Consider the following 13047-nt stretch of genomic DNA (forward strand, 5'->3'; position numbering starts at 1 on the left):
AGGCGACAGCAAACTGAAGGCTTCTGATTCTTAACCACAACTATAAGGTCATTAACACAAATCAAAAACAGAAACAGTCCAAGAACAGAGCCTTGAGGAACACCAAACTCAACTTCAGACGAAAAGCGGGAAAGGGAATCTACGGAGATAGTTCTACCTAACAAACAGGAATCAAACCAAGCATGAACCTGTCCTCTTACACCATTGTGTGATAGCTTATACAGCAGAATCTCATGAGTTAAAGAGGCAAAAGCCTTACGGACATCTAGGAATATAGCAGCAGGAATCAAACCAGAGTCAAGCGCAGTGTGGAGAAAATTTAAAAGAGCTATACACGCATGCTCCGTAGAAAGTTTAGCTCGAAAGCCAAACTGAAAATCATGAAAAAATCTTTTAGCCTCTAGAAAAGCAAGTAGACGAGAAAGCATGGTCTTTTCAAAAATTTTGCTAAAACATACAGCAAAGATATAGGACGATAATTGGCTGGATCATTTCTTGGTCCACCTTTATATAAAACAATTACTCTAGAGAACTGGGGAAAATCCCATTTTCAAAAGAAAGATTTATAAGCTTTGTCAATGGAGAAATAATTGAAGGAAGAATGAACTTAACTACCATAGTTGTAATGTAGTCAGGGCCAGACGACGAAGAACCCTTCAAGCTATTTACAATCCAGGCTACTTCAACATCAGAAGCAGGATATAACACCATCGATTTGAGACAAGGCGGACCAAGGTAAGATTTGTAATCTGGTTGTAACTGTGAAGACCTGACTGAAGAAGCAGTGGTTTTCCCAATATTGGCAAAATATGATGTAAATGCTTCTTGAACAGATGGAATTCCCTCAACAACCACATCACCAACTACAAGACTTGGAGGGATAGAAGGAGCTGGAGAAGAACGTTTGAGGATGGAATTGATCACTTGCCAAGTTTTTCGAGTATCTTTCCCACAATCCGAGAATCTTTTGGAATAATAAAGGAAGTTAGCCTTCCGGCATAAGGAATAGAAACATTCCTGTAGAGTTTGAATTGCTGAAGACGTGCAGCCTTCAAAGATGACTTTGCTGACTTAAAAGCTTTCCAAAGATTTTTTTTTTCTCCAACTCTTTAGAAGACCAGGGGCCATCCATGGGTTAAGAGGAATAGATCTTTTTTACCTTGAAGTAGAGGGGGACAGAGCACATACGTTAAAAATAGACTCCTTCACTGACTCATAAAAGGAATCAAACTTTGAACAAAAATCACTACCCTGACCAAAAATATGCCACGTCTTCTCAGCTAAATGGGGTCTAAGGTCGATCAACTTTTTAAACCAAACCTAAAAGAACCTGAAGTAGACGCTGGAGTGTCTCTACTCAATATTTTTTTAAGGATAAAACTGGAAAATACAGGAAAATGATCTGAAATATCACTCACTACAACAGAATTCTGAACCAAATTAAGAGACGAAAAAATGTTATCAATTAAAGACGCTGACGTATCAGTTACACGTGTTGGAATACAGGTTGTTGGTTGAACCCCCGCAGCGAATATATCTGAGAGAAAATCTATCGTAGTAGAAGAAGCCAGGTCAATTAGATTTAAGTTAAAGTCTCCCATTACTACAAGTTCACATGGACGTCTGCCTATTAAATCCATGACCTCATTAAGGACCTGAGGAAAAGAAGGGACGGATCCACTGGGATCCGTCCCTTCTGGGAAACATTACCAATTATTAAAACCTTATTTTGTAATTTGATTCCAATAAACTGGGATTCAAAAACCCCCTCGTCATTCCTTGACAGATCGTTTCGAGCATTATATTGAACAATTTGAGAAATATACATTACTACACCACCCTTTGCCATCCTTCTGCGATTTGGTCGCTCCATTTTGTAACCGGGTAAATCTAAAAGCATTTCATTGCTAGAATTAAGGAAAGTCTCACATAGTCCGATAACATTGGGTGGCCCATCAAAAACTATCTGTCTCAACTGAATAATCGATGAACGCAGACCCTGAGTATTGAGTTGAAGGACCGAAAAATGATCATCTCGTCTAATAGCCCACTTTAAAACGGAAACATACTTACTAGTAATTGATTGGGAAATATTTTGGGAATTTCTTTTAAATTGACCAATAGAATTAATAAGAATACTCAAAACGTCTAATGGGTTACTTTGCAGTTGAAGTAAACGCCCATCAAGGTAGTAAAAATCCCAAGAGCCTGAGTTAGAAAAAAATCATAAAACTAAATCGGTCTTGATCAACCATTATCAATTTTCATATAAAAGAACAAGAAATAGCACTTGAAAAAAAATTAAACAAATTTAAAAAAAACTATAAAAGGTCACCAATTGACCAGATACGCCTGATTGGAGCAGTCTCAGTTTCGTGCACGAAAATACGACCTTTATCAGACCACACACTGCGATTTCCAGACTTATTTCTTGAAGCGCTCAGAAGATTGCGCTTGCGTTTCGCAAGGTTCTCAGCTACAAATAAGCCTGAGTCACTAAGCTGCTTCTTCGCTTTAAACACATGGCGAGTTATTTCTTATGATCGAAACTGGATGAGAACAGGGGCAACTTTATCTGGTCTTTGAGCATTATTTATTCCAACTTCGCTGAACCCTAACTATGTTTAAATCTTTGATATCAGTAAGGCCCATCTTGACAAACAATACGCTCTTCATGGTGTCCCACAACACTCTGCGAAGGAATCTGCTTCACACCATTCAACAACAGGGAATCACTTGTCCCTTCCCGCTCAATTTCGTCTAGCTTGAGCTCAAGCTGATTCATGGGATTGTGCAACAAATTAATCATATGCATGTATGTTTTTAGATGTTTTTCAATCAGTTCAAATTTAGGATAAAACTCAGCATGTACTGCATCATAAATTTCAGAAACCATTGTTTCAACTGGAAGCTTAGCATGAAAATTAGCTGCAGTCTGCAAATATATATATGAAGGACCATGGACCATGACGTCCCAGGGAAAGAGCTTTAAATGTTGCAGCGACATTATACGCAAAATGTTTATTAATAATGGTTAAATTTTTGTATTTTGGTGCAAATGAGTCTCATTTCTTCAACTTATTTTGAGCACATATCCCTATTTCTCCTTTCTTCGCAGAGATCAGTAAAAAGAGCCATAAATCATATAACAAAAAGCTCTCTTTAAAAGAAAGAAACTGTGTATCACAGTAAAATTTTTAGAAGTTGAAACAATGTCACGTTAGTCTCTGTTGTCACTCAATAATAAACAATTATTAATTATGGTTGTTTTTTATTCCTGTTGTATTTTCTCTGCTTTTTTTCATTTATTAGTATTATTATTATGTCAATAATACTCTTCAAAGTCGCCTTGACACTGTTTTACTAAATCTATCTTATACAGTTTCCCAATATCATATTTGGTTCCCAAGATACCTAGAAACTTCCAGATATATGGTCATCTTTAACAATATTGCATTGCCAAATTTTCCTGTAAAAGTTAAATGAAAACATGGCCTAAGACTACCTGAAAAGACGATTTAAAGTTATATAGTTTTTATTTTGAAATTTAGTCTCCAGCTTAACATTCATGGCTCTTTAAGCACCAATACACAGTATAAAGGAGTTTATTTCCTTAATACTGAATAGATGTTAGATTAGACTAAATGCTTCGAAGTTGTCTTAATTATGTTTTGGAACTTCACTTATCACATTGTTTCTCAAGCATACTTTTTAAATTCAGGGATTAATAAAATTGGAAATATAAAATTTTCCGAGTTTACATCTTTCAGAAGATTGTAAATTGTTAAGGAGTCAGAGGTGGGGCAGTTTCTCCAAAATCTTGCTTTGACGCTAAATTCAAAACCTATGATCACCCCGAGGCAGAGAGTTACCTTTCTGGAATTGTGTAAGACAATACACTTTTCTACAAAAGTATGATTTTCCTTTTTGTGAAGCTTTGTTAATTTGGAAGAAACCCTTGGCTATATTGAATACTTTTTTTTTAAGTTAAATTCAAGAGAAAAACACGCTTTTTTTTCAAATTTTCTACGCTTTGCTTTACATTGTCTAAACGAAATATTATAATTGAAATTTTTATTTACTATCACTTTGTCTCCGTGCTGAGTTTCTGATTCTTTAACTGTTTTTTAAATTCTGTTTTTTTTTGTATAATCCTTAACTTGTTTTTAAAGTTTGGCAAGAAAATTGTTTTTGGACTTTTGAGTTGGCTGAGCAGAGGATAATTCCCATTATAAGGGTGAGGGAACCCTCACTCCTCCTCCCCTTTACCTTCTCTTTTGAAAAACACTTTTTTCTACCTTCTCTTTTGAAAAACATCGTTAATATTTTTCTGACTTCAAAACAAAGACATCGTAAATAATATTTAGATTTGTTTTCGCAGTATTTGTATTTTTGCCTCGGAAGTGTGTTTCTATTCTTTTTACCCTATGAGTCACAGAGCCCGGGGATTGGACGCTAACTCTTCCCACTTCCTTTATAAGGCCAGCGATGCTCTTTTAATAAGACTTGTGATTTTTGCATCTGAATGGCTGCAAAGAATGGTGGTTCACGCTCTTTTGATTTTAAAATTATATAAGAAGTAAAGAAAATGATAAAGTAAAGAAGTAAAGTGAAGAGTACAGACGATAAGATTCAAAGAAGAGTTAATTATTTTAAATAATTCGGTGATAATCGAATAAAATCTAGCAACCAAAAAGGTCAATCTAAAATCGGTTTTTATTCTCTTTTTATTTTTATTGCCCTTTGGAAATCCGGAAGTTGGTTGGAAATAGTTTTCATTTCAAAAGGTCGTTTTTTTATTGCACTAGTTAATGGAAAAGATGTTGTATCAGAACTAGCTTCTTTTTTTCTAGGTATACTGTCGAGATACTGATTCGAAAGTGCTAAACATAATACACAATGGCTTTTACATTTCAAAATTTATTATGTAACATTTTCATAGAACCTAGATTTATAGCAAAAATTTGTAAACTTGACTCGTAAACTTGGCTGCTTTAATCCATTTTAAAATATCTTATTTTGCTTTTCTGTTCTTACCTTTCTCCAATGTTCCTTATATTCCTTTTTTCCCTTTGCAAGGTCAGATTTCAAACTTGTAACGACGAATCTCTTATTGTGCAGGATTGATTAGCATATCTTCAAGGCCGTACCCATAATTTTTTTTCGGAGGGGGTCTTACTCAAAGATTTTTTTTTTGGGGGGGGGGGGATAAACAACAAAACCTAAAAAAAAACACATACAAAATTTGTTTATATCAATTTTTGTTACGTTTTTAAAGTCAAAAACATTTCGGGAGGGGTTCAAACCCCCCCCCCTCTGGGTACGGCCTTGAGTATCTTCAGTCTATTTAATTTCTATATTTTTTTCTTCTGTTACTTTTTTTGCTGAGTAATGTTATATATTCTTTATTTTCCTCCTTTTTTGTTTCTTAAATGACTTACATATCCTCCTCATTTACAGACCTAGGAGCCATCATAGTTGCTATTTTTTTGTAGTAGCAACGATTGTTGCTACTGGATACTTATTGGGTAACTATGAATAAATCTTCTTTTATCCTTCTCACTTGTAGAAATACTTTGAAAATTGAGCTTCTGATTTCATAATTATTTTTTTTATCAAATCTTTGAAGTCTAAAAACCCTTTCTTGTGCAAATAAAAGCGTCACAAATAGTTAAAAAAGAAACAAAAAATCCCAAGCGCATTTTTAATTTTTCCACTCTCCTACATAATTCACGTCTTGTAAAATGTCGTGCTTTGAATTATCGCAGTCAAAATGTACTGCAAATCGTAGCAATCACCATGATAAAAAAGCACATTTTCTTCTAATATAGGGAAATATTACCAATAAGAAAATTATTAAATTAGTAATGATTAAAGTGACAAATGATAACTTTGTACTTCTGCTTCTATTAGGTCGTCGAACTTGAAAAAAGAAAGAACAAGAAGGAAAAGTCAGATATCACTCTTAAGTACCAGGGACACCTGAATAAAACATGTTCCCCCTTCCTCCGAGCCCATCTTAGGTTTGTTCATACCTGAAAGCCCAGACTTTCTAAGATATTTTCCTTTAGAGTATTTTAAAATTTATGAGAAAAATTTGATAGGAAAAGGTTTTTGTCAGTAATACCACGTTAAAACGTGAGAATAAATAACCAAAACTATTTAGTTAGATTTATCAATGCATTACGTTAAATATGTTGATGCATAATAACACTTACTTATATATATATATACTTATATACATATCTATATATACATATAGATATGTATATATATATATATATATATATATATATATATATATATATATATATATATATATATATATATATATATATATATATATATATATATATATATATATATATATATATATATATATATATATATATATATATATATATATTATATATATATATTTCATTGTCCTTGGCAGTTTAAAACTTTTACAATCGAAAGAGGTAAATTATTTGCCTCTTTCGATTGCAAGTATGATACTTTTCTTTCCATTTACGGTCTTCTAACTAACTTGGTAACTTCTAACATCATCTAGGTTACAAAATTGTTTGTATGCATATTTTAATGAAATTATTAATCTCTTATAAAATAGTTTCCTTTCTGGTAGTGAGATAAGTGGCTATTTGAGGTATTTCTTTGATTTTCTTGAATAGTGCCTTCTGATGGGTGTATTTAGCAAAGGGTTCTTTTCCAAATACAGCGATGAAATATTCTGTTGACGAGAAAAATAGAAGATCAATCCAGGAAATCTGAAAAAATCATAATGATTAATAAAGTTACTTTTTTGTTTATTACGTTTAAAATAACGCTTTAATCGAAATTCAAGATGTTTTGGTTCGAAGTGAAAAACCGAGCTGAAGCTAAAGCTATAAGCGAAATTATAGTCTTTAAGCTTAAATTATAATCTGAATTCTCGACAAAACTTTAATCCGAAGTGTCTAACCCCTAAGAGTAGGTTACAAGGAGGCTCCAAAGCTAAATTCTATGATGAATCTGAAGTTTGCAGTTTTGGGGAAAAAAAATTAAAGCAAGTTTAACACTAAGTCTAGAATTTTTGATTAATAACAAAAAAAGAAAGAAAATCGCAATTACGAAGTTTTTCACCCTTACCCCGTAGTAGCGTAATACATGTAGGCATGAATATATAAAGAATCAGAGCGTATAGGCTTGAGATTGTCTGTGCAGGATTTCGACTCTAGCTTATAGAAGAGCATCGTCAAGTGAGGAAAACCATGTTTTGATCAAGATGGGCCCTGGATTGCACAAAGTCTCCATTCAACTGGAGGTCCCAGGTAACTGGCTGTCTGGTTCTAAGCCGGCTTAAGCGCTTCGTTTAGAGACGTGTTAGTCCTCGTCCTGTTTTGGTTCTTGGATCAATGCTATTCTCAAGGTCATAATAATTTCAATAATTTAATTAATATGAAAATTGCAACTTCGAATCTCATAACGTAAAAAAAAAACAACTATCATATTGATATTTTGAATGACGAATACAGACGCTTCGAGCTGAACTTATCAGGAGTTTCAGAAACTCATATTCTAGGGGTAGAAAAATAAGGTTAGATGATATAGGATTTATTTCCTCAGACAGGAAGGATGAGGTGATTAGGAAGGAGGTGGGGCTCATAATGTATAAGGAAGCTGCCAAATCTTGTTAAGGTGGGGAAGGTATTGATAATAGAATGCTAGTCGCTAAAAAGTGCAGAGTACAAGTTATATGCCTAGACCCCGGCACCGCGCCGATGAGGAAAGACAGGCGGTGGGGGGGCAAAAATAGCCTGCCGCCGGCGTGATTAATGTTGACCGCAAACATTAATGTTTTCATCAGTCTTTCTCAAATCACAGCTTAAATTTACAACAGATTCGAGCCTATTCATGAGTTCAAAAATTCACAAGTCGCTGGCTGGAAACTGGTCTTCTTCGTTATTCATCAAGAGAAGTAGAAATATGGTAGAAACGAAATGGCTGTGGCATTTCAGAACCCTTGCATAATACGAGTAGTTGAAGTATATATTAGCTAGTTATTCTTAACATAAATAATTATCAAAAATAGTAGTTTTTTTCATCGAGCATTACTGCATACAAAACTTCAAATACCGTATCACAAAATTCTTCAATTATCTGGGTAAAAACTTCGAATGTAAGTTTGAACTTAGAAGCTTCATTTATTCATAATGCCCTTTGCCTATATCTGTTTTGTCACCTTTAAAACAGTTGAAATGGGCGACTTTGATATTGATTTTTTTTTTTTTTGGTCTTTTGGATTCATAAAAATACTTATTTTATTAAAAACTAGTTTTTAATAGAAATTTAAAAAAAAATGCATTTTAAATTTTTTTTTGCTTCTTTTTATAATATTTTTAATGTAGGCTAAGGCTGAACTGCTTCTGTTTATTGCTTTTGGGTGCTCTTTTGGATATTATTCGTTTTTTCCTTTGGGGATTAATTCCAAATTACAAAACTCATAAATACCTAATATAAGTCGAATTATAAACTGCATCTGAAAGGAGTAAATTTATCAAATTGAAAAATACATCATGAACACTTCACATGAGAACGCTTCAATTGCAATGAAACAAAAAACACTTAATGGTTAATTCGGTATGAAGAAAAATGAAGGGCCAGCTATTTTCTTAGGTAAAAAATGAAATGCTCATCTGTTTTAAATATAATTAAATGAAATAATATGCAGACTGAAGTAGCTCCAGGAAGATGTTGAGATTTTCTTCCTAGTTCGTCACTTTTAATCCAAGCAAAATGTTAGGACACTTAGTATCAGTTATTGAGTTTAAGCTTTGATTTACAAATGCTCACAAAAATTACCAAATTTAAGAAACTCGTAACAATAAGTCACCTGTGGTCAAAATACTCAAAGGCTCCTCTCTGATCCCAACCCAGGCTCATAGCTTCTGCTATGGTCATTTCCATGGAAATCTCCAAAGAGTTTCTTTTTAAAATAGCGTTCAAACATATTTAAAGCTATTTAGCCTTTTTCGCTTTTCTTCTAAGTTTTGAAAAAAAGTGTTTTATTATTCTAAATGTTACACTTCTTATATTTGTGCATATTTATGGCCATCATTTGTGGGGCGATCGAAATTTTTAAATCACTGTAGATACGTAAGAACGTTGCAACATCTAGTACCCTGAGGTCATAAGACTGTCAAAGACTCCTCCTTGAACCTCCCAAATTGAAAGCTTTTATTATGGCCTGGGATTTTAATGTAACTTGGGCACTGGACCAAGGGCGCCATTGCCACTCGAGCGCAACGTTAGGTGTGGATGTCGATATTGCTTTCGTCACACCAATTCGTTTTAGTGTGAATCTGCCTGGTACTTATGAATTAATGTTTTCAAAGTAAACCCGTTTTCATCAATAAGAAAAAAAACGGGTTGGGCGCATATGTATCTTTCCCTTTGGACGATTAAACTATACAAGGGCTGTATCAAGTATAACTCACTGAAATCTTGTCAATTTTTGTCAACTTTTCAACTTTTTGGCATCCCTGCTTTCAATAAAAAAAAAAAAAAAATCAAGGTACTATCACTTAAATATAATAACTCCCAATGCCCCTCCCCCCTCTTTATACCATCTTGATAGGGTACCGTCTCTGCTTTAAATAAAAAAAATAATTAACTTATTGGCATCCCTGCTTTCAAAAAAAATCCAGGTATTATCATTTAAATATGATAGGTCACTACCCCCCCCCCTCTGGATACCACCTTGATAGGATGTCGTCTCTGATTTAAATTAAAAAAATAACTTTTTGGCATCCCTGCTTTCAAAAAAAAGAATCGAGATATTATCATTTAAATTGAATACCTCCCTACCCCCTCCCCCTCTGGATACCACCTTGATAGGATACCGTCACAGCTTTATATTAGAACAATAATTTACTTAATAATTAACTAGGCCATTATATGGTTCAAACAAACACGCAAAATAACGTTAAACAGCTTAGTGTTCCTTGAAAAAAAAATTGAGGGTATGAGTAAAGGGGTACGAAGACAACAATAAAAAATGCAAAATTATTTAGATATACCTCAAATTATTGGAAAACTGAGTCATAGATTCGCCGTGGCATTCAATAAGATCCAAAGAATTTAATTAAAAGGGAGCACACGCAAAAGCCAAATTAGGTCAGTAGCCTATGAGAAATCGCAAAATACCCAAAACAATGAACAAGTTCCAATAGGGAGCCCTGGGTCTATCAAAACATTTCAATGGTTTTCCAGGGAATTTGATATCAATTTCTTCTGTCTCCACTTTAAATGAAAAAAATAATTATCTTTTTGGCATCCCTGTTTTCAATAAAAAAAGTGAGGTATTATCATTTAAAAATAATAGCCCCCTATCCCCCCTATAGGCAATAATTTACAATTTATTTATGAATCATATTTTTGGTGTAACTTCCGTTTCAATATTTAATTCTCCAGCCTTGTACATAGCTTAGTCTATAGCTAAATTTTGTCTCAATAAAAGGGTATTTTTTTAGGGGGGGGGGGTAAAAGCGTTTCAGAAAGAAGATTGTATTTTCTATCAGGCGTTCAACAATTGAGCATTAAACATTAAGAAAATCTTATCTAAAAACAGCAAAAAAAAATTCTGCAAACTCACAATTCAGCTGTAGAAACAATCTGTCGGCTGTCATTTTCAAAATCCAACTGAAGGCTGAAGCTGTATAGTAGTGAATGTGTTCTATAATTCTATTCAAATTGAAAATAAAATTCTTGACTACGAATGATGTAAGAAATAGCGATTGGGAAACTGCATTCGACATGACTTAAACTCATTTCATAAAGACGATACTTTTTTTTGTCAGCATATGAAGAAATATGTATATTGCAATATTTGCAATTGCATATTGCATCTGTCTGGTTTTTATGCAAGTAACAAACGAGACGAAAATTAACGAACAAGAGAGTTGTGAAGAATTATGGTATGCAAAGTAATATTTGGCAGGGAAAGTCGCTGGTGATAAATCGCAAGGGGTGGCCCGTGATTGCGTGATTTTCGGGGATTCGAGGAACCAAATTTTTTTTCGGGGTGACGCATAGATTTTCGGAGAAATACCCGAGAATTCGTGGATAGTGAAAGCCCTGCTTGATTTCTAATCAGGAAAATCGAAATATTAAACCACACGAGAAGGAAAAGCTCCGACTTTGCGGTTGACGCAATAAAGAATTGCCGCAAAATTAATTCAAAGTCGACCGAAAACGCCACCGCCTTTGCCGGCGGCGGCGCGTCTGCGGCGCGCCAGGGCTTTGCGACACTTCGGCGGCGGTCGACTCGGCCTCTCGTCGGTGGCGTTCGGTCGATCCGCCGGCGTGGCGCCGGGGCTATATATGCCCCTGTAGAACCGACTGATGGAGACAGTTGTGACTCAGATTAATTTTGATTTTAGCTACAGGAGGGAATAAAGAGGAGCCCAGGAAGAAAAACCGTATTTTTATTAGGGGGGTTTTATGTCCATGTCGGTGGAAATAGAGATAGATCGTATTCTGGCCTAGGTAAATTCACAGGAGCAAATAGACAGAGTTTCAGGTAGAAATATGGTGTTTTTATTAGGAGATTTTAATGCCCATGTTGGCAGAAATAGAGATAGACAGTATCCTAGCCTAGGTAAATTTAGTGTAGGAAAAGAAAACAACAATGGTTTAACGCTGCTGCAATTTTTTAGGCCTAACAATCTCGTTATAAACAATACAGTAAATAGTCACAAAATTACCCATAAGTTAACATGGTATTCACATGATGGTAAGACAGCTAACCTTATCAAATAGGCTATTGTAAAATGAAGGCTAAAAGGTTCGATACAAGATACTAGGGTATATAGGTGTGCTGTAGACATACTGATGTAGAAAGTAAAGATCACCATCTAGTAGTTTCTAGGGCTATTTAAAGCTAGGGTTTTTTAATCCTCTTGTTGCGTGTCATTTGATATGGAACACCCTCCCCGATTCGGCTCGAGAATGCCACTCGTTTGGCACCTTCAAAAGACTAGTAAAAAAATATTTGTTTTCATGTGATTAATTTTCTTTACTTTTAATTTCATTTAATTTTTTTTTTATTATTTTTTTATATTTATATATAGATGTTGTGATTCACTGTAGTTTGATAAAGCTTATTTAGTGAACTCTCCTTTTTTTTTTTTTTTTTTTTTTTTTTTTTTTTTTTTTTTTTTTTAAGAAAATGGTTTAAATTTTAAAATTTAAAATGGTTTTTTTTTTTTTTTTAAATTTTAACGTTTTTTTTATATTTTTTAAATATTAAGCGTTTAAATGTTTAATGTTTATTTGATCTTTTCATAATCCCCCTCCTACAGGCCATGGAGCCTTTGTGGGGATTTGTAGATTGTTATGTAATTATGTTACTGGTATATGGAAAATAAATCTATCTATCTATCTATCTATCTGAAATTTGGGAAGGGTAACTACCTTCCGAGAGTTTATGACGTTGGTAGACTCCAAGATGAGAACCTGAGAGAATTTTTCCAGGAAAAGTTGGATGCTAAACTTAAGAGTTTAAATTTGATAATGTAGAAGATTGGTGGAACAATTTTAGGATGATAGTTTTTGAAGTCGCTGATAGTCTATAGAAGAAACTTAGAAGCTGATAGTGCTATAGAAGAAACTTAGAAACGCAACTAGGAATATTAGTGAAAATGCTGTATGCTTAATAGAGAAGAGGATGGGCCTTTACAAGGATTATATGAGTATTAGATCAAATGAAAACAAGAGGAACGTAAAGAAAGTGGAGATAGCATAAAAATGTGAATTATGGAGGTGTGAAATAGAGACCGTGGATGAAATTGTCGAAGATCTGAAAGGTAAGGCCAGACGGAATAATAGTTAATAAATTGAGAGGGAACACTCAATTGGAAGTTGTCCCAGTTAAAGATTAAATGAAAAAAAAAATCAGGTTTTTCAACTGAAAGTAACGAGAGACACTAGAATATAAAGTGAACAGAAATTATTCCGTATATGAAAGGGACTGCTTCCTCCTCAACATCTCGCTCTTTACGCTAAAGT

The 13047-nt window shown here is 34.1% G+C and overlaps 1 protein-coding gene across 1 annotated transcript in view; it reads right to left on the bottom strand.

Moving 5' to 3' along the window:
* Positions 1–6562: 6562 nt before the first annotated feature.
* Positions 6563–13047, bottom strand: part of LOC148953591 (putative glutathione S-transferase 5) — a 43761-nt gene continuing 37276 nt past the window's right edge. The window contains exon 4 of the mRNA XM_089087750.1: positions 6563–6767. Within this exon, the coding sequence (XP_088943876.1) occupies positions 6600–6767 (168 nt within the window). The 3' untranslated portion in view covers positions 6563–6599. The remainder of the gene's footprint in view (positions 6768–13047) is intronic.

This window comes from Artemia sp. Qi Xiang Cuo, chromosome 4, assembly GCF_049724085.1.
Source record: "Artemia sp. Qi Xiang Cuo chromosome 4, ASM4972408v1, whole genome shotgun sequence".
Lineage (NCBI taxonomy): Eukaryota > Metazoa > Arthropoda > Branchiopoda > Anostraca > Artemiidae > Artemia > Artemia sp. Qi Xiang Cuo.